Source organism: Enhydra lutris, unplaced genomic scaffold (genome assembly GCF_002288905.1).
Source record: "Enhydra lutris kenyoni isolate GAN:26980312 unplaced genomic scaffold, ASM228890v2 scaffoldscaffold8, whole genome shotgun sequence".
Taxonomy (NCBI): Eukaryota; Metazoa; Chordata; class Mammalia; order Carnivora; family Mustelidae; genus Enhydra; species Enhydra lutris.
In genome coordinates, this window is record NW_019154092.1 from 9,124,294 (window position 1) to 9,146,965 (window position 22,672).

A 22,672-nucleotide genomic window follows, 5' to 3' on the forward strand; every position below is an offset into this window, starting at 1 on the left:
CTCATAATAAGGGGCTGTCAGCAACTGCCTGGGAGCCTTCACAAAGCAGTTACCAAATCAATAACAGGTTCAAAAGCGAGGCCTCTACTGCGAAATGATATATCTGGTGTTATACATTGCTACTGTTTGCCCTGTAACAGATGATAGGATCATATAAGAAATTATTTCACAAAAAAAGAAGGGCAGTTTTATTCAACTAAAGAGACAGGGGAGATGACATCATTTGGAAACCTGAGGAAGAGAAAGCACTTTCAAACTCCTTTCTCCTTGGGCCTGCCAGCGCAGGCTTTGTGAAGAGCCCGCGTCCAGAGCTGCAGTTTATTCCAGAAATCCCACACCTGGTGGTGGATCTGGGAAAAAGACACAGGGTTGGCTAGGACCAGCCCATCATGAACCCCCAGAAGGGAGCTGCTCCCTCTTCTAATGAAATTCAACAACAACAACAACACAAGCACAGAATTTGCCCACGAGTGTTGAACTTGCAGAAGCAGTATACAACCTATTATCATCATTTCTACTCCTGGTGAGGAGCAGACTGTCCTCTGAGAACTTTCAAAACTTAAAAAAAATAAATGACACATACGGTTGGGTCTACTTACATAACACTATCTGAAGAATCAGTTAATTCCATAAAAATTTACTGAATCCCCTCACCTCAGCCCACCATTCAATACAGAGATCTTTCAGGTCACCGAGGAAAGAACATTGGAGTGTCCCAATATATCATTTCTCTCTACTTCCCTAGCAGAAAGTAGCCACACAGAAACAGCACTAACACCTCTCATGGGAGCTTTTTCAGGTTTTGATTTTTTAAGGTGCTACATCAACCCTACTTTATTTAAGCTGTGGACCGGGTTCAGCATAGTCAATTAGAACTTTATAATCTCAACCTGAAGACCGCATACAGCCCACGAATCATCCTGGCTTAGTTTACAAATGGGCCCCGTGTCATTGGCAAGCAGCCCCTCCATTAAATATCCATCAATAAAAACACAGCTTTAAAGCTATCTCCGAGTTAGACTCTGTTATTCCAATGCCCCTCCAGGCTAAAAGCACATGAACGGTGAACATAAAACAAGGGGACCAGGGTGAGAGGATCTGACCTATGCGCAGACATCACTGAAGGAGACAGTTTCTGTCAAATGTAGGGAGAAGTCCTACACAAACTAGATGACACTCACAGGAAAGTATAAATAAAAAATAGGATAAAAAGAAGTGGAGGTTGCCTGTAGATACCAAGCTTTGAGGTCCCCAAGTCCACAGGCTGTCAGGCTACCACTCAGAGGTGAAGGGAATTACTCGTTCCCACAGAGGATGCTTACGGAGCTGGGGAAGCATATGAACCACCTGAGAAACACAATGCTGTAAGTCAACACCCAGAAAGACAGTAGCAACTGGTCCTAGGTGTCCCTTACTCACCGGCACACTTTGTCCTGGTTCTGAGAGCTGGCCCAGGAGACCCAGTGCCGCCCTCCCCTGGCCTGGTGAGCAGCACACTGATCTCGTACTCTGTATCCGGGTCGAGGTGCCCGATTTTGTAACTCGTGGAATCCACCGGCTGCCGGTCGTTCCAGCTCCCACTCGCTGTGCAGTACTCCACCTCTCGGGCGACAATGGGCCCGTCCCCATTGATGGAGTTGGCGTTGAGTTGAATCCAAAGGTAGGTTGCCCCCACGGAGGCAAGCTGAGGTGGAGCGATGGGAACAGGGGGCTCTGGAAGGCAAATCAGAGAGCCGTCTTTCAGACACGCTGCCCTTCAGTTTTAAACCAGCTGAACGTACATCAATTATCAAAATAAAGAAGCCGTGAATATGTCAGGAATGAAGTGATAAGGATGGTTTTGTTTAGGTTATTAAGAAAAAGCATACTGGTGTAGTCTTCCCCCGTGTTCAGATTTGTGAAAAAAACCATCTTTAAAACCTAAGCTTGCTCAAGTAGGAATACCCCCAGTTTGTTTTAAGACACAACTCATTTTTCTCAGGCTCAAAGGATCTTCCCTCCCACTATAAGTAACTCGCTAAAGCTTTCTCAGTGGTAGTACTTAAGCTCCATGAGGCACTCTATTGCCAAGTTCCTTATTGAGAAGGTCTTTGAAATCATCAAAGGTGCAATTTACCTATCTCATTAAATTCAGTTTCCTTATATTTATTATTCCACAGATTTCATCAATTTTAAAACATGGCTGAGTTTAAAGTTTCTGTCATCCTAAATGCATTTCCAGGATGACTTCTTGCCCCCCAAAACCCCCCACCACAGTGGACTCATTCAGCTGCAGAAATAAGACATTTGGATAAGAAAGCCTACCACTGCTTCTGTTCAAGGAGCCTTCAGTAATGAGTCTTAGGAAAGCAGAGAGTAGGAAGAAAAGCTCTAAAGGAAAGTGCAAGCCAGGCCCAGCTTGGTAAAATTCCAAGCAATCAATAGCAAATACTCTTCAAACCCAACAAAGTCTCTTTCATTGTTTAAAACATGAGATGGACTTTTTCTGCATCATTGTCTGAGGAGGGAGAAATACACAATCATGTTTTAAATAGTATTCCCAATCTATCAGAGAGGTGTTGGTTGAATGGCTTTGCCAGGCACCAAGTGAAGGCATCTTATATGCCCAGTGTCATGGTACATGATACCGGGAAGGGAGATAACTGTATAAAATAGTGTATTTCTACCTTCATGAATCTCCATCTGAGAAAAAAAAAATGTAAGTAAGATCTGGTGATTTTTATTTTTTATTTTTTTTAGTTTCAGAGGTACAGTTTAGTGATTCATCAGCTGTTCATCCCATCAAGCGTCTTCCTTAATGCCCATCACCCAGTTAGCCCATCCCCCCCCTTCCCTCCACCAACACTCAGGTTGTTTCCTAGAGCTCAGCATCTCTTATGGTTTGCCTCCCTCTCTGATTTTTTTCAAGCATGTTTCCACAGGTGGTTTGTGTCTTTTGGGGTGAGTGTGTGTGTGTGTTTTAACTCCTCGGTTAGCACATCCGAATGCACAAAAAATAAAGCCTGCTATGTTCCATTGTGGGCATAGGCTGGCTTGCATATTGTAAATTCTGTCAGCCCCACAGTGGACACAGCCAACTGCTCAGGTCCTGCTTCCTGCTGACAGGGATCTCATCGCAGCTAGGACCAACTGACCTTGGCCCTTGGGATGCTACCCGGTGGATCCCTAGACTAAGATGCCAATAACAACAGTTGTCTTTGTTGGGTGGAGGTGTCTTTGTTCTTTTTCTGTAATCGAGGTGCGATGAATCTTACTGACTTTCAAAAATAGCTGGGAAACCTCATCAGACTGCGTCAACATAGACACTGAAGGCCGAACTGTAGTTGCAAGACTACAGAATTCACAGAGACTTACTAAAATATTGCTCCTATTGTTCATAAACCACAACTTTGTGCTGGCTCTTCATTTCTTTAAACAGTTCTTACTCAACTCATCATGATTTAACATCAATTTATATCATTAGGCGATTCCTTGAACCGAAACATGAAATGGGCCTTTTATAGTATATCCTAAGGCAGTTATGGAGCCAGGCTGAAAGAGCAGTTAATTACTTTGAAGTTGCAAATGCTAGCAAGGGTTGCTGAACTGCCATTCAAAATACAACTCAGGGGCAAGGCCACAAAGGTTAGTGAGCACACCAATTCATTTAGGATACTGTTGCTAGTATCCTAACATAGACATGATTTTAATGCTTGCTTGACCTGAGTATATTTTCTCTATTAATTCCCCATGAAGAAAAGTATCAAATATGTGAAATCAAATGAAAGGTTCCACTGGAAGCTGGAATAATTGCACTAGACTTTCCAAGGGACTTTTAGGTTGCTGGAAGAGTGCGAACGAGAATAAGTCAATATTTAAATTTTGAATAATTCCCGAAGTGAAGGAAGGAAGAGGAGAAGGAAGGAAGTCCACCTATCCTAAATGACAGAAAGCAATTTAAAATATATGATTCTAACGAAAGCACAAGTTCACAATTAAAGTACAGTTGACCCTTGAACAACACAGTTTGAACTGCATGAGCCCACTTATACATGGATTTTTTGCAGTGTTGTAAACATATTTTCTCTCCTTTGTGATTTTATTAATAACATTTTCTTTTCTCTAGGTCACTGTAAGAATACAGTATATGATACATATACAAAATTCGTGTTAATAGACTGCTTGTGTTATCTGTAAGGGTTCTGGTCAGCAACAGGTTATTAGTTAAGTTTCTGGGGAGCCAAAAGCTATGTGTGGATTTTCAGTTATGCAGGGGTTGGTGCCTCCAGCTGTTATGCTATTCAAGGCTCAACTGTAATTTTATTTTATTTTTATTTTTTTTAATTAATTTTATTTATTTATTTGACAGACAGATCACAAGTAGGCAGAGAGGCAGGCAGAGAGAGAAGAGGGGAAGCAGGCTCCCTGCTGAGCAGACAGCCCAATGCAGGGCTCGATCCCAGGACGCTGGGATCATGACCTGAGCTGAAGGCAGAGGCTTTAACCCACTGAGCCACCCAGGCACCCTTCAACTGTAATTTTAAACCAAGCCAGCATTGAAAGAATTTATACACATACAGATACATAAGCATGTATCTAATGATAAACATATGCAAATGCCTAATACATATCTCACACAATGAAATGATACTGATACACATGCTTATAGACACAAATTGTGGAGATTATATGAAATATATTTTATGTCCCCGATTAGCAAAAGCGTGGTAGACATAAATAAGATAGGAGTGACAGTTACTAAATGATGTGGGTTTCCTTTGGTGGGGGCTGGTACCAAATCAGGATGTGACCTTAAGAAAATTACAAGCTCTCTAGACTCTGGTTTTCCCATTTTTTAAAAGATCAACACTCCACATATTACATGCATACAAAAAAGAGTTAAATTCTATACAAGTGGCCTCAAAAGTGTCACTGCATATTTTAAAGTAATTATCTTTATGTGTAAGGTAATGTCTACCTTACGTATAAGGTAATCATGTATCTTTATGTCAAGGTAATACTTTATGAAGCATAACATGCTAGTACAATTCAGCATGTTATCTCTCTTTAAAATATAAAACATATGAAAAATATGGCCATAAAATTAAAAGTGGAGGAAAAGTCAAATTTCAGATTTGAGCCTCAACTGCAAGCCAGCTGTCCCTGGCTTTGGTTGTGTGCAGCAATGAAAAGAGGTGCTTGGACATTTTTATTTTTATCACAAGGAGCCAAGCTACCACTATGCCATCCTAAGACAGAAAAATGGGCTGTATAATGTGAATAACAACCCATTCATTCATTGTGCTCAAGTTTGTTCTGGGAGACTAGCAATTTATGATTGACTTACGCCATCCAACAAATGAACTTTTTGCACAGAGGCCATTCTGAGCAAGGTTACGAGATTTACATTATACTGATAATGAAGCATGAAGCCTCAAGAACAGGGCTGGTCACAATGAAACGCTGGAGCGACTATCAGTCAGAAAATGGAACACACTCACAGAGAACTGAGCCGGGAGGAACATTAAGTACTAATAATGATAATAAAGAACTCAGCCATGGAACACTGAGGCTGCTGCTCTACTGGATTTCTTGGTAAATGCTGTCTGTTTTCTTTCTTTCTTTCTTTCTTTCTTTCTTTCTTTCTTTCTTTCTTTAAAAAGATTTTATTTATTTATTTGTCAGAGAGATAGAGAGAGAGCATAAGCAGAGGAAGTGTCCAGCAAAGGGAGAAACAGGCTCCCCGCTAAAGCAAGGAGCCTGATGCGGGACTCAATCCCAGCACGCTGGGATCATGACTTGATCCCAAGGCAGACGCTTAACCGACTGAGCCACCCAGGCGTCCCTGGTGTCTGTATTCTACACAGTGACTCCTCGCCTCTCAGAGAGCCTTCTGCAGACTAGGATAGGTGTTACTGTGAAGAATTAGTTCTCTTATGGCTATTAAACGTAAACTCAAGTCTTAGCCAGACCAGCTAAAGTTTCACCACAAACTAAAATTCCTAAGAATCTGCTGTGACAAAATATATTAGCGGGGTAGATATTTCAATGTGCACAATGTCAGTCCTTCCTGCTTGGGGGAAGGTTCACCAATAAACATTTCTCTCCTAAGCCAGGAGTGAACGATATTGGCAGAAGGGATTTCACAACAAAAGCTTATGCCAAAGTCACCTATAGATTTTATAAGAGAGGCTGTGTCCCCAGAGACTTTCATTTAATATGGGTGTGGTGCAGGGAGGGAAGAAAAGCTGGGCGGGCATTTAGGTTTTAAAATTCGGAAAGAGGGCAGTGACAGCATTCCTAAATGAAGTTCACTGATGCCCAGAAGCAGGGGGTAAGGCTCACCTCGCCCACCCCCATCATAGCCCTGACATGGGCCGGCGGCTTACTATGCATACTGTTCTAAGTGCCATTCATCTACTTTTTGCACTTGACCTTCCTGATCACCCCACAGGGAAGGTGACATTATTAATGTTTATTGTATACTTGAGGAAAGCACAGAGGAGGCAAGCCCCTGGCCCATGCCCACATAGCTAGTTCTGGGGTTTGAACCCTGCAGTTGTTAAAACAGCTTACACAGAGAAATTTGCTGATACAAGGAAGAACTGATCCAAAAGAGATCAGCTTTATGTTTCATATTTAACAAATGCAATGGGGAAAAAATTTCAAAAATGGGCATCATTCTGTTCTCCTAGGACAAAACAGCAATGGTCTACCACAAATTATCTAAAAATGCCTCACAGTGCATCCAGAAGTTCAAATCATTCTGTCTGGGACTGAGAATTGCTCTAGTAGTTTAATACCATAAACTCCTTAGCACCGCCCCCCCAACACATACACACAAAAAAAGCATTAGACCAGCAATGGAAACTTATTTATCCTCTTTTTATTTTTTTCCCTCACACACCACCTCCCTGAATATAATGACTCAATTTTTCAGTCATGCAAAATATAGTAATGGAACCTAACTGCGACATTATGAATGTTAACTCAGTATTATCAATATGGCTTGTGTGATATGACTGAGCATTTTTATACTGGCATTGCTTCATTTTATTAACCACCCTGCTGTCATAAACACCCTGGCTGGTGAATATTTGCATTTTAAGTGATTTTCTATCAGTAAAAAAAAAAAAAAAAAAAAAAAAAATCATTCCTTAAAAGAATTTATAGGTTGTAATCGCTGTGTACAGAGTTGGCAGAAGAACTTGCCAAGAGCACATTCAGGGCTTTTGCCTGCAAATAAACCAACATAAATAAAATACATTTTTCAGAAATATCGCTCACATGCAAAATTTGTACTTAAAATGCAATCCATCAAGATAGCCTGTCACCAAGCTACTGTTCGGAAACAGACAAGGATAAGTTTGCGTTTTAAACAAAAAATGAACTCACGGCCATCTGACATGTCTATTTTAATGGACTATTTAAGGGTATAAAAATAAGTTAAATACCTTTAACTACCAGTTCTGCATAGTTTGATATTCCAACCCCTCCTTCGGTGCGAATCATGCAGCGGTACTTCCCAGCATCTCGTTTTGTTGTGTTCACGACATTAAAAGAAGCTATGAATCTCCGGGAACTGGTCACCTTTATTTCCTTGAGGGGAGCATCGCGCCCATCAATGCCCTGCAGAAACGGGGGTAGGGGAGACAAAAAGAGACAATATCAACCATCATATTGAACCAGTGAGACGCTTGATGGCACACTATCCGTGTTCTTTGCATGTGGATCTGGGTTCCATTGTTTATTACCCAGGGGCACTAGTTCTAGGGAAACAGCTGGTTGGGAAAGTGAAATCCTGCCACGATCAACACTTTCAAGATTGAGGAATGCAAAATTAAGTATGCAGAATCATCCTGACTTGGCCCCTTCAAGAAATTAATTATGTGAAGTGAGCTCACCAGGAGTAGAAAAAATGCATATGGAAAAATTCTTTATTTGACTCCCAAACGATTACCATTTGGTATTTTCATACCACTTTACCTTCTGTTTTGATGCTTGGCTAGGAAACAAAATTAATTCACATGTTACCCTACTGCTGGCCTTTTTTTTAATCTATGAAAAAATAAATATTAAGAATTACATTAAAAACATAAGTAGGTATTAACATATTCCTTAACTGAACAGGTCTGATGGACTATTCTAAGCTTTATGATGTGTTTCAGGATACAAAAACTAAGGAGATGTTTAATAGTACCTGATGGTAAAATGCTACAAGAGAAGTTTCTCCCACATCCCACAGAAAGCAGTTTCCCTCCTTGCGGTACCTTCGTCTTACACCATCCTCAACACATGAAGTCCGTCTTGAGTTATGTAGCCTTAGAAATCCATTCTATGCTTCTTATAATTTAGGGTCTCATAAGAAGGCTATAGATTTCAGTCCTTAATTACAATTCCCAGGAAAGAGGCTACCTTTAATACGTCATTTGCAAGCACTGAATAAAAAACAGTGGGCACAGACCTCAGAACTAATGCATGATGCCAAGCTTTCCGTCCACTTGTTCACTCAGAATCCATTTTGGGTGCCAACCAGGTGCTACGAACTGTGTTAAGACACTAGGCTCATAGTGCAGAATGACAGAAGAGTGGTTATGGTGACCACAGCACTTTAATTTGTGGGAAGTATAGGCTGGAAATGAATACAGAATGACAAGTGATGGCCAGGGTGGAAAAGGGACCGATCGGATGGCTGGCAGAAATCACCATCTTCAGATAGGGTGGCTGTGGGAGGCCAGTTTGAGGAAGTGAGCTGAGATCTAAAGGCCAACGAGGAGCTAACCAGGCAAAGGGAGAGGGTGGGAGAGAAGGAGTATTCTATCTAGCCAGAGGAAACTGGGCAGGAAGCCCGAGATAGTTAGAGAGAACTGAAAGCTTTGGATGAAATGAAGGCAGCCAATGGAACCAGGGAGGGAAGGAAGCACCTGTGTATTCAGTGACTTGCAGGCTCCGTGAAAGTGTTTTTATGTAGGAGTATGAAAATGCTAAGTTACACATAATAAAACTCATCTATATTACTCAGTGATTTATATTACACAATGTCTTTTAAAAGCTTTCATCTGTGATTTTTTTCTTTGGCAGCGTGCCCTAATGGACATGGATTTGGAGTCAGACCGATCAGGGTGCCAAAGCCAACTTCAAAGTGATTTACCTTCCTAGAGCCTCCCTTTCCTCATCGGCAACAAGAAGTGTGATACAGCTCACCTGCAGGGCAGGTGTGAGAATTTAAAGATACAAACACAGACATTGGCTTACTGAGTCGCACCACACATCCCCACCCCAATTGTGGACCAAGTGAGTGACGAGGTCAAGGAGAAAGGTGGACAGGCAGTCAAGGTACCACTTTTATGACCTGTGAATCTGGTAGTAGAGGACATGGCTGAGATGCAGTGACAATGGGCTTGCTAAGACTGAAGCACAGAATTAAACAGACTCACCCACCCAGCCACAGGCCACTTTAGAAAAGCACTAAGGCCTCCCACATGTTGGGTGCTGCTGTAAAACTCACAGGATGGAAGAACAGGGCTCCTATAGGGGGTTAGCTCCCAAAGAAGGAGCTGGGCTGTGTATGCTCACAGCTTCCTTCACAGGCAGCTCCTGTGTGGGCAAAGAAAAGGCAGCAGAGTGCTACACTGGTACAGTTCCTGCTGCAGGGAAGGAAACATCAGGAGTGGGGAAGAAGAGTTCCACCAACATCCCCTGCAGTGCTTTCTGTCACAGCGGCTTGGTTAATAGGTTAAGAAGTTATAAATCAGAGCGTGGGGTCCCATAGATATCTTATGTGTCTTACATATCTGTCCCGGTTTTTACTAAATCCCCCAAATTTGCTCTGACAAGAGCACGCCAAGGAGTTAGGAAAGCGAAACAAAATGGAATCAATCTGGCATCATTCATTAATGCAACGGGGGACAGCACTCCTCTCTATAGTCCATGCGTTCAGTCTCCCAACCTTCCTCACAAATAAACAATCCAATTCTACCACTAGGAGTAACCTCAGATCTACTAAGTCTATAAAACGCAGTTTGTCTTTTTCCAAACTAAAAACAAAGCAAAACAAATCTAATCTCCAAGTTCGGAGAAAAAAAAGTTAAGCCCTAAAGAAAGGCATATTTCATATTTGTATTTGTTTTATTAATCACGGCAACCAAAAAAAGGCTATCTACTTATTTATTTACTCACTTGTGGCATGAATCTTGTAAAAATATACTTCTATAGTAATCCTGTAATATTTTTCTGCTAGAATACACCCATTTCAAAAGAATGCTTCTTCCAAGGAATTTGGAAATATGCATTTATTGATTACTCACAACTACTCAAGACTGCGGTGAGGGCGCTCAAGTTTTAAAAAACCTCCGTTTTGGTTTATACATACACTGAGAGGAGGATTACTTCTTAGGTATTGTCTCCATGCCAGAGATCTATTCTTTAAAATAAACAGCTTCAAACTAACAATTCTACACAGCTCTAGTCCATCAATTCTCAGGACTGGGGCTTTCTTTTTGAATCCCACTTACTGAATCACACAGAAAATTAGATTCAGTTTCTTCAAGAGAAATAGTATACAGGAAAGAGAAACCAAGTGCTAACTCATAATCATTTTAGCTTAATTCCATACCTGCTCATCGATCTTACTCAAATCTGCAGGTCATTTTGCATTAAATCATTCCAAGATACATGCATCTAAGCATTCATTTCACCAACACTTAGTAAAAACCCCTTAGGAGGCAGGCACTGTATCATATACAGGGAGAATGGAATTAAAAGATCCCTTACCTCACTGAATTTACAATCTGGTGAGAAAAACAGCCAAGTAAGGCCATGGTTATATAGTATAGAGCAATAAACTGCATAACCCAGCAAACCCAGAAAAAGAGGACCACACTGGAGAAGGATGTGAGGACTGGGTCAGCCTTCTAGAAAGCACTACTTGAGGCCAGGCTGGAGAATGCACAGGAGTTTCTCAGGCAGGGAAGGAGGAGAAATGGAACCCAGTGAGTGAGAAGAGCTAAAAGTCAAGAGCCAAGAGAGCATGAACAATGTAGGAAGTACAACCGATTCCATGCAACTAGAACAAAGCATGTCTAGAATGGCAGGTGATGAGGCTAGAAAGATAAGCACAATAGGACCACACCAAGGAATATGACATATTGAGGATTATAGTTTATCCTGATGCCAGGAATGGAAGGATTTTAGGTAAAGGGGTGACATGAACATATCTATGGGTACAGTAACAGACTGAAGGAAAAAATGTGGGATCCCAACTGAGGTCAAGGGAGATTGGTAATTTTTTTCTTTTTAAGAAATCAACAAATGACAAAAAAGAGGGATGAGAAAGAGGAAGATAAGGATTCTAAAAATAATAAGGATTCTGAAGATGTTCAGGAATAAAATAGACAAAAAGTGTGTTATACTGTAGTCATATCTTCCCTTTTGTAGACTAGGGTATCTTCAAAGTAAAGAAACAGATCTTATTCATTTGGTGTACATGGGTGCACCAGAAATAAAACTTAATATCTGCTGACTCTAAAAATCACAGCCCCAGTGGAAAAAATGTTCCATAGGTAGAACACAGAAATATAAAATTGCTAAGTTAATAGATATATACTCTAGGTCCTAAAACTGGATAATTAGTTTTTATTTACAAGGGAGACCAATACGGAAAATTATTTGAGAGATTCTGCACGTCCTCAATCAGCAACATTGCCCAATCATCATGATTGGGGGAGGCAAAATAATAGTCCCCAAAGATGTCTCCTGCCTAGTTCTCAGAACTTGAGAATATGCCCCCTGTGCATAGCAAAAGGAATTTTGCAGATGTGATTAAAATAAGAATGAAGATGAGGAGATGAAACAATTATCCCAGTATCTTTGAATACTAAATTATCCAGATGGGCCCAATGTAATTACAAGGGAGGAAGAAGGTAGGAGGGTCAAATGCAGAAGAAGGAAATGTGACCACAGAAACAAAGGCTGGAGTGATGTGGTTTGAAAATGGAGGAAGGGATCATGAGCCAAGAAATGAAGGAGGTCTCTAACAAGCCACAAAAGTAAGGAACAGATTCTCCCCTACACTTTCCAGGAGGAACCAGGCTTGCGGTCACCTTATTGAGGACTTCTGGCCTCCAGAACTACAAAGTACTAAAGCCATTATGTCTCTGGTAATTTGTTAAACAAGCAATAGCACACTAATACAGAGACCATCAGGATAATGAAAAAGCCTATTGTTTTTCAAAGATATACAGTAGTCCTTCATCCTGATTTGTCAGAGCTATAAGCAAATCTTGAGATAGGTTTAGGTCTTAAGGGCTAGCAAAAGTTGTATTCACAGGTCATCACTGTAGACAAAACAAAAGAACAAAGTTGAAAGACATACTTCTCAACTTCAACACTTGCCTCAAAGTTGTAGTAATTAAAAGTATGTCCTAGCATAAGGACAGACACACACCAATGGAATAGAGCGCCCAGAAACAAACATATGAGGTCAGTGGATTTTCGACAAGGGTTCCCAGACCACTCAATGGGGAAATGACAGTCTTTTCAGCAACTGATGTTGGGAAAACTGGACATTCAGGCAAAAGAAGAAAGTTGGACCCTTATCTTTCGCTGCATATAAAAATGAACTCGAAATACAACAAATATCTAAAATTAAGATCTAAAACTGTAATTATCTTAGAGGAAAAACATAGGGGAAAATCTTCATGATGTTAGATTCAGAACTGATTTCTAAATACCAAAATCACTGGCAACAATAGAAAAAAAAACATTATCAAAATTAAAAACTGTGTACTCTATTAAAGCAATAGAGAGTGGGAGAAAATATTCACAAATCATATGTATGATTGGGATTAAGATCTTGAATATATAAAGAAGTCCTTCAACCAACAACAAAGACAAGAAACAAACAATCCAAGGATTTGTGACAACATGGCTGGACTTGGAGGACGTATGCTAAGTGAAGTAGGTCAGACAGAGAAAGACAAATACCATACGATTTCATTCATATATGAAATCTAAAAAACAAAACAATGACTAAATGAACAAATGGCAGAATCAGACCTGTAAATACAGAGAAAAAATTGACAGCTGTCAGAGAGAAGGAGAAAGGGAGGGGGCAAAATGGGTGAAGGGGAGTAGGAGATATAGCCTTCCAGTTATGGAATGAGTTAAGTCATGGGAATAAAAGTCACACCATAGGGAATATAGTCATTGATACTGGGATAGTGTTGTAGGGTCACAGATGGTAGGTATACTTGTGGTGAGCACAGCATAAAGTATAGAGTAGTTAAATCACTATGCTGTACACCTGGAACTAATGTAACATGTGTCAACTAGACTCAATTTTTTTTAATGGGCAAAGAAATTAAAAAAACATTTCCCCCAAAGAAGATATACAGATGGCTGATGAGTATATGAAAAGATGCTCAACATATTTGGTCAACAGGGAAATACATATCAAAACCACAATGAAATACCACTTTACATCCAGCAGGATAGCTATCATCCAAAAAAAATTAAAAATTAAAAATAACAAGTTATCAAGGACATAGAGAAATGGGAACCCTGTGCATTGCTGGTGGCATTATAAAATGATGCAGTCACTGTGGAAAACAGTCTGGCAAGACCTTAAAAAGTTAAACAGAATTATCATATCACTCAGGGATTCTACTCCTGGATATAACCCAAAAGAATGGAGAACAGGTACTCAAACACACACTTATACATCAATGTTCACAGCAGCATTATTTGCAAGAGCCAAAAGGTAGACAACAACCTAAGTGTCCATTGATGGATGAATGGTTAAACGAAAGATGGCCTATACAGGCAATGGGATATCATTTAGCTTTAAAAAGGACGGAAGTTCAGATGCATGTCATGACATGGATAAACCTTGACCACATTACGTTAGGTGAAATAAACCAGTCACTATGGACAACTATGGTATGATTCTACTTATATGTGGTATCTAGAATGAGCAAATTCATCTAGACAGAAAGTAGAATGAAGGTTACTAAGAGTGGGAGGAGAGGGAATGGGAGTTATTTTTTAATAGGTTTTGTTTCAGGTGACAGAAAAGTTTCGGAAATAAATAGTGGTAGTGGTTACCTAACACTGTGAATGTTCTTAACCATGAAATTGTGCTTTTGGACACGGTCAAATTGGTAAACTTCACGTTATGCATGCTAAGTCACCACTACCTACTACAGATCAACAGCATAAACTCTAGCTTTTGCACCTTTGTTCGAAGACTGCGCTAAAATAATCTGGAGTGCAGGTTAAAAATGATTGCAAAAAAATAGGTAAAATGTATTTGATGAGCTGAATGGAGAATGGAAGGAGGGATGCGAAGCAGACCTGATATGTCCAAGCAGGGGCAGAAGAGGAAAGCAAGGGAGGAGAGCTTTATTCAACCGGCTAAGGGGGAGCCAACCCGCAATCCAGATGGCCGGTGTCATAGGTGTCCACAAGCCACCAGCTACATCCGGCTCAGAGCAAACCCACACAAAATATATTCTTAAGGACAATAAAAAAAGAAGTGCATAAACAATGAATTCTGGAACAATGAAAAGAAATTTAAAAAATAAATAAAAGTAAAAAAAGAGAAATGGATTTTTTAAATCTAATGTTTACTGTAGAAACTTTGTTTAAATATAAAAAATAGACATTTAAAAACTAGACATAATCCAATCACTTAAAGATAGTGTAAATATTTTAAGGTATTTTAGTTAGTTTACTAACTAACTAAATAACTATTTAGTTTACTTTTTTCTGATGCATTATTTCATTTAAATAAAATTTGAAATTGTGGTTTTGTGTGTGTGTGTGTGTGTGTGTTATCTGTGATATCCACGGACATGTTTATGCCATTAAATGGTTTCAAAAACATGCTTTTTAATGTTTCCCATTTTATAGCTATAGCCATTATTTATCTATGTATTTCTTTATCACTATATATTAAAATTATTTACATGCTTCACTGTTATAAATGATATTAGGACAATCCTTATTCCTAAAATTGTTGGTTTAAAAGGAATGAAAAATTTTAAGGTTTCTTTTTGATAAACAACATAAAAGGCTTGAAAGAGAGTTAATTATCTATTTATAAGAATTGTTTTTTAACAAGAGTTCAGATGGCTCCTAAAATCAAGTTATTTTCCAACTCCTTTCAGATATTACAAATGTATCAAATAGGACAGAGAATTGACCTGAATCACTGATCTTTTCTTACAATATTTCCAAAACAGTATAAAGTGTATGTGGGGAGGGACCCTCAGCTTATCTTGGGTAAAAAGGCAAATCTTCAGAAAAAAAAAATTTATTTTTGTGATACTGCATGGCTTCCACAGTACAAATTCAGTTACTCTCCTGCTAGACAGAATTTCAAAATTAAAATGAATCCCATCTTTAATATTTTCAAGAAGGATAAATTCCCTGTAATATTCTGAGATGCAGTCTACACTGACCTCCTCCCATAAGACAGGGCTCTTCCTTGAAATTCACATCTTCAATAGCCATAAGGGGCTATTTCTAAAAATGGAATAGATAAACCAAACTAAATAAGATTAAGTGTGCTTAAGATAATTGAACGGAAGAGCATGCAGCACTACTAAAGTGTATATTTAGAATTAGGGACGCATGGCATTATTTAACTATCTAGAAGATAAATCACTAAGGTTGATGCATATCATTTAAGTTTGTGGTATGACCAGTAATTTTATACAGGCAGAAAAATCCCACCTTGAAAATGCATGTAGAACAGTTGCCTAAAGACTGAAGAACATAGAGGCATCACATGACGTGAACAAAATGAGCAGAGAACAAATTATAAGTCTAAACAAGGCAGGAGAGCAACAGGAGAAAAAGGTGTGAAGACTGAAAGAATAAAAGAAAGAGGGAAAAGTGACAAAGGAGAAAAGGGGGGAATTCAGTCATCCCCCCCCTTAACTGCTGGAGATGTGTTCCAACACCCCAGTGCATGCCTGAAACCATGGATAGTATTGAACCCTAAATATACTATGTCTTCTCCTACACACACGTACACACCTATCATAGGGTTTGGCTTATAAATTTGGCACAGTAAGAGATAAACAACAAGGACAAATAACACAGCACAATTGCAACAATATACTGTAGTAAAAGTTACGTGAATGTGGTCTCTCAGAATAACTTACTGTACTGTACTCACCCCTCCAGTGATGCTCTGAGACGAGAAATTGCCTACGTGATGGGATGAAGGGATGCGGTTGACCGCGGGTAACTGGACCCGTGAATAAGGGAGAATTGCTGTAGTGCAAACACAGAAAGTCAAAAAGAGTGGAGAGAAGTTGGGTGAGGCGACAGAAGGGAGAGGGATGATGGCAGAGGAAGGGCTCAAAGATGGCGAGGACTGCGGCAGGCAGAGACACAGAGATGAGAGCAGACAAAAAGCCTGAACTTGAGACAAAGTCCTAACTCACAGGGAGGAAAAGAGCCACTTCTTGGACGATATTGATTCATTTCCTTTTAAGTTCTGACACTGATACTTTAATAATAGTCTTTTTGTTTCCTGAGGCTGAAAAAAACCCGTCAGGTCCAACAGTGACTTTAGGTTCTACGTTAGCTCAGTGACTGATAACACTCATGAAGAAGGAATCCACAATAGGGTTGATGGAGGACACATGGGAAGATGTCCTCAGATAATGGGGGATATGGGGAGGAGGAGAGAGTGCTCACCCCTCACCTGGTTAGTGTCAAATCTGACTTCTTGGGTTGCTAGAAAGGAGGAGGATGGAGTGTTTCCAGCTGTTGGCAGGACACCAGGCGGATCACCTCTGATATCTCCATGGACAAGAGGAGAGCAATGTGGGACACATGCCAGGAAGGTTGGGTGGACTAGAAGCCTATGAACGACCAGAGTCTATGGCTGCTTGTCAGCACGGATGCTGAAGCAGGTTTCTGAAGCCTTGGCAAAGGTTATGTCCTTGACTCCTCCAACATGACTATTAATGTCGCTGAGAATCATAGTTGTGTTTGTCATATGTACAGGTGACAACTAACCAGCACATGAATGTGTAAAATGGGTTAAAAGAAAAGATATCTGCAAAGCCTAATAATGAATTTAAATTAATGAGATAAATATCAATCAAAATAAATGTAAATCAATCCCATACACCCTGGACTTTACCAGTGGATCATTGGCAACCTTAGAAGCACCTTCATCACTAGGGTATAAGAAGTTTTGTGAAGTGGATTTTTTTCAAACCTAATCCAGTTTTCAGTTATATTAATAGAAATAGAGTATCTGGGGAGGCGGTGCTCCCTAGAAGACAGCTTTCTTTTCTGGGGGCTCCTGTTTTCTGAGGAGCATATGAGAAATAGGCTTGTTCAGTGGAACATGAAGAGGACCTCGTGTGACTGTGCAGCATTCATCACTACAGGTAAAAGCTGGTAAACACCTGGAAATAGATGACTTGAGAGGGAGAAGAAAGGACAATTATCTTCCAAAATTAAAAGACCAGACATGTAAAATAGGAACAGCATTTGAATGTCATGGCCATGGGGCTCTATCCCTTATCTGAAACTCTTTGGGTAAAATGTGGTTCAGAATTCAGATTTATTTTTAATTTTTATTTTTGTTTTAGAAGGGTTTCTTTATGGTATACTGTGTGATATCCCAAGGAAGTCTGGGTCAGCACCCCATCACCAAGGACATTGATATTTCTGCATTAAAATATGTGACTATGACTCTAAGGAGGAAAAACAGGCCATAAAGTTTCAGGTGAAGTGTTGTCACCAATGGATTACAAAAGTGGGCAGGTTTTGCTACTACATTAGATGTGGAGAAGTTCCACGTTTAGACTTGGGAATAAGAGTGACCTCTAAGAATGTATACAACCAGTTCTGCCCACCCCTACACACTCTTCCATGACCCCACAAGTCTGAGGGATGCCTGGGCTCTAGCCACACCGGGCTCTGAGCTGTCACTTTCTTACCCAGGCAGGCTACCCTCCAGATGTCTGTCTTCCTCCTCCTGGAGGCCCTCCCTGACTTACCTCCATCACCCATGTATACTCAAGGAGGCCTATCCAGTCCCCAGATTTAAAACTGAAACCTATCCTGCATGGCCCTGCTGATGCCATGTGTCCTGTCTAGCTACTCCTATTAATGCTACTGAACACTTGCTAACATAGGACATAGCTTACTTATTAGGGTCATTATCTTCACCCCTTACCAGAATATAAGTCCCACAGAGATAAGGGTCATTCTCTTCACCCCCTACCAGAATACAAGACCCCCAGAGGCAGGGATCTTTGCCAGGTTCTTGTTATAATATCTCTAGCACAAAAACCATGCCTGGCACATCCAAGGAAAGGTTGGTAGCACTATTAAAGGGATTAAAGGGATTTAGGCATTGAATGGTTGACTAAACAAGTTGATTTTTAAGATGTCTTTTGGTTCACAGCTAGGCCTCCTCACATCAGAATTAAACAGGGAAGAATGGGGAATAGCAGTTCCTTTTCTCTGATTCAGGGAGGCATGAAAAGGCATGTGACTCCTTTCCTTGTGTGTCTTTCCCCATGACAGCGGTGACAGATAGGACAATATGTTCAGAACCTCTGGTACTCCTGATCATCTCAGAGCCTATGGGATACTTTCAGCTCTTCTGGTAAAACAAAGCAATGAAAATGTACACTGCATAGAGACAGTGAATCTGCTGGCCAGTTTTCTCTTAATTCTCACATTTAGGGAAAGGCAACCCTGCTAAGGACGGATATTCCATGTTCTCAAAACACTTACAGCAGGACAATGTGGCATCACCAAGGACGGGCATCCAGATTGTTCTTTAGAATATCAGAGTTCACGGTGAAAGAGAGCCCAGGACATGCTGGTCAGGAACAAGGACCTGTACCTGAGGCACAACCTGGCACCTGAATGTCCAGGGTTGTTAAAGAAATTGCTGGCCCATCTTTTGTTAACTTAATAAAACAACCATAATGGCCATGTCTGAGAGGAAATGATCTTAGTGGGTTAAATATGGCTTTGTACAAAAGCAAGAGTGTCTTTAAACATGCATGTATTTTGGTTTGAGCATGCTAGGAAAAAAGGTACTGATAGTCATTTAAATTAGACTTATAATCTTCTTTATGCAAGGGACTGACTGTAGAACTTCTAAATGAGCAGTAATTTACCATCAAAAAGATACATATTAAGTCTTTTGGAAATAGTTTCGCCATAATCAGAGCAATGATTGAGAGAAATTGAGGTCTGGGATGTTAGCAGCACTTGGATCAAATTAGTCAATCCTGGGCATTTTGAAGTTGCTCTGAGTGCACAAGCCTGGAGGAGATACTGGCCAGTCACCTTTCCTGAGCCAGATGGCTGGGGATGAACTGAACCTTCATTTATTCAAGAGGGAAAATATGTGTTACCGCACTTGCAAATGCACTCATTTGGATGAAACCGACTGAAATCCTTTTTGTCTTTTTTTAATTTTAAATATTATATTTATTTGACAGAGAGAGACACAGTGAGAGATGGAACACAAGCAGGGGGAGTGGGAGAGGGAAAGCAGGCTTCCCGCTGAGCAGGGAGCCCAATGTGGGACTCAATTCCAGGACCCTGGGATTACGACCTGAACCGAAGGCAGATGCTTAACAACCAAGCCACCCAGGAGCCCCAAAATTGACTGAAATTCCTACCACTGGGATTACAACAATTATCAGCAAGACCTGGAATAAACGTGCTGAAAATATTTTATATAATCTAAATCAAATAATAATCGACAACCTCAACATTTCTATCTTCTGGAGACATATATACATTATATATATTATATATATATTTATCATGTTGTAGTAATATATATCACATATATCTTATATATATTATATTGTATTATGTTAATATATATACAAAACTTTATATATATATATATATATATATATATATATATATAAAATTTTAATAATCAAGATACTATTGACCTTTGATTTCTAGGCCATAATGAAGCCAACCCAAATATTTACCAATTTGGAAGCGTAGGACTAGAAGTTCTTACTTATATTATCCTATACTATGAGTACACACTGACAAGTATATTTAAATTGGCTAAAAAATATACAGATAGCCAAAGTAACATACAGATATCCAAAGCTGCATATTCTTTGAATGTGTAACAGTCTTATAGGTATTTTCAAGTAAAAAACTAATTCTGGAAATTTAGAATCTCATGCTGATATTTAGGCATAGTCCATTTCATTATATATGTGTACTATTTGAATGACGTTACTTAACCAACTTTTGTTTCATTTTACAGAGACGTTCATCCAAATAATACAGGATATACACAATAAATGCAATAGTTAGAAACCAATGAAATTAGAAGTTCTATAGTCTTAAAATCAAAGACCCCACTGTTGACTAGATTAACTTAGCCACAGGAAACTCAGAGGTCTGACACTGACATTTCCCGTTAGTTTAAAGGTTTGGGTTTGCAAGGCAAGGAATGGACCCTGTTTCCTTCAAAACCGTAATAACGACTCTCTAATATGAGGATGATGGCAGTGCCCGCATAATCGTTCATGATCTAAAAGATGGGGCTAGTCCTCAATATGGCTGGCTAAGAACATCACTTTTTCCCAATCAATGCCTTAAAGTACCCAAACTATGAAACTATGAAAAACATAGCTGAACGAAGCTGAAGATGCAAGATAAAGGAGGCTAAAAGCCTAGTGGTTCTGAATTTCAATTGCAATCATCAATATGGGGCACCTAGGTGGCTCAATTCGTTGAGCCACTGCCTTCAGTTCAGGTCATGATCCTAGAGTCCTGGGATCGAGTACCATATTGGGCTTCCCCTGCTGGGCGAGGAGCCTGCTTCTCCCACACCCTCTGCCGGCCTCTCCCCATGCTTGTGCTCGCGCACTCTCTCTTTCTCTCAAATAAATAAATAAAATCTTTAAAAAAAAAGAAATTGTCAATATGATCTCAGGACATGTTTTTAACTGTGTGTATAGGTATATATCCTAGCTCTGCCCAATGGGAAGATCCAGAGACAAAAGAGCATAGTAGTGAGTACCTCTTATGCTCAGACTGTAATTTCCAATGATCAGTTCCCACTAAACAAGAACCAGGGCTCCCTGGAGAAATGGCTGACTCTAGGTCATTGAGGTAGAAAATGTAAAACATAAGCCTGGAATATATTGTCACACCAGAAAGTAAGAAAGCCACCTAGCATGGCCTAGGACAGGGGTCACCCACCTGAGTAAGCTCCATTTATCTGAGCTGAGATAAAGATAATAAATGTGATGGGTCAAAACATATCAAATGTATTTAAATCCACAAGTTGACAACAATGACAGCGACAATGACGACAATGTGGTGATGACAAAGACCATGGTGCTGGTGACAATAACAATAATACTAATAACCCCTTGGTCACTTTTAGGTGATGCCAGTGAACTACCTCTTCACTTTTAAAAAACGTGCTGAAAAAGACCAAGTATCAAGCATTTATACCCTATTCCCTTTATTATTTCCGTATTAGGGTAACTCATATTTGATATGGGAGAGCTTTTCTTTCTGGGACTATTCTAGCTACTAAACCAAGAAGGACTGGTATCACGGAGCCATTCTGCAATCCTTAACAAAGCAATGAATGTAGGAGTGGTCACCTGTGGCTGACAGCTTCACAAAAAGGAAATAATTGCAAGAAACATAATAGAAGAACACATTAAATGACACTGCCATTAAATGGCAACAAGCAAAATTGAAAATATGGGAAACTGTATAGGATAAACACAGTTTCAGCAACAACCACCAACCTCCCAAAAAGGGGGGTGGGGAATGAACTTAAGACACTCACTGTCCACTTGCAAAATGTCAACTTAACTGTTATCACAATGCAAATAAATGGCTAAGAGAAAGAAGGTTATAAGACAGTCAAGGAAATCTGAACACTGATTATTTTTCCAGATCACGCAGAGTGTTTATTATTATTTTAAGGGCTCTTATCTTTCAGAGCAGGGGTCTGAGGCTCCATCCAGCCAGTCACCTGTTTCGTATAGCTCAAAAGCTGAGAATGGTTTGTACGTTTTTAATAATTAAAAAAAAACACAAACAAAGCAGGAATACTATTTTGTGACAATGAGACTCATATGAAATTCAAAGGTCAGTGTCCATATGCGGAGCTGCACTGAAAACAGCCACTATCCTTCATGTGTGTGTTGTCTGCAGAGCTGTGCAATTGCCACAAAGCCCGTCTGGCCTGCAAAATTTACTTCTGGCCCTTTACAGAAAGTGTTTGCCCGCCCCTGTTTTAGAGAAACATTAACAAGTTAAATGATATGATGACTGGGATTGCTTCAAAAATAATCAGAGTGGGGAGCAGGTGGAAACGGAGAGGCAGCAATAGGCCACACAGTGTTAGGTGTTGAAGGGGAATGCTGAGTAGAGTAAGCTTTTCCCGATTTCTCTCTAACTCTGTGTATATTTACAATTTCCAAAATAAAAGTGAAAAGAAACTTTCTTCAAGGAAGATATGAAGAAAGGAATGGCTCATTTTTCTGTATTACTGAACAACTATTTTAACTGTGGTTATTTCCCCCAGTGATTTTGCTACTGGCTTTCAAATACTCCAGTGCTGTAGAACTATTTTGTCTAGGTGTCACTCACTTCCTGTGCAAGCATCCAGCTTTTTCATTTCTATGGTAAAGGT

At 39.9% G+C, this 22,672-nt stretch overlaps 1 protein-coding gene across 2 annotated transcripts in view; it reads right to left on the reverse strand.

Moving 5' to 3' along the window:
• Positions 1-22,672, reverse strand: part of LOC111142547 (protein tyrosine phosphatase, receptor type M) — a 769,091-nt gene that overhangs the window by 393,967 nt on the left and 352,452 nt on the right. For both annotated transcript variants that reach the window (XM_022495809.1, XM_022495810.1), the window contains exons 6-7: positions 7,434-7,608; positions 1,420-1,713 (exon numbers count right to left, since the gene is read on the reverse strand). In XM_022495809.1, the coding sequence (XP_022351517.1) occupies positions 1,420-1,713; positions 7,434-7,608 (469 nt within the window). The remainder of the gene's footprint in view (positions 1-1,419; positions 1,714-7,433; positions 7,609-22,672) is intronic.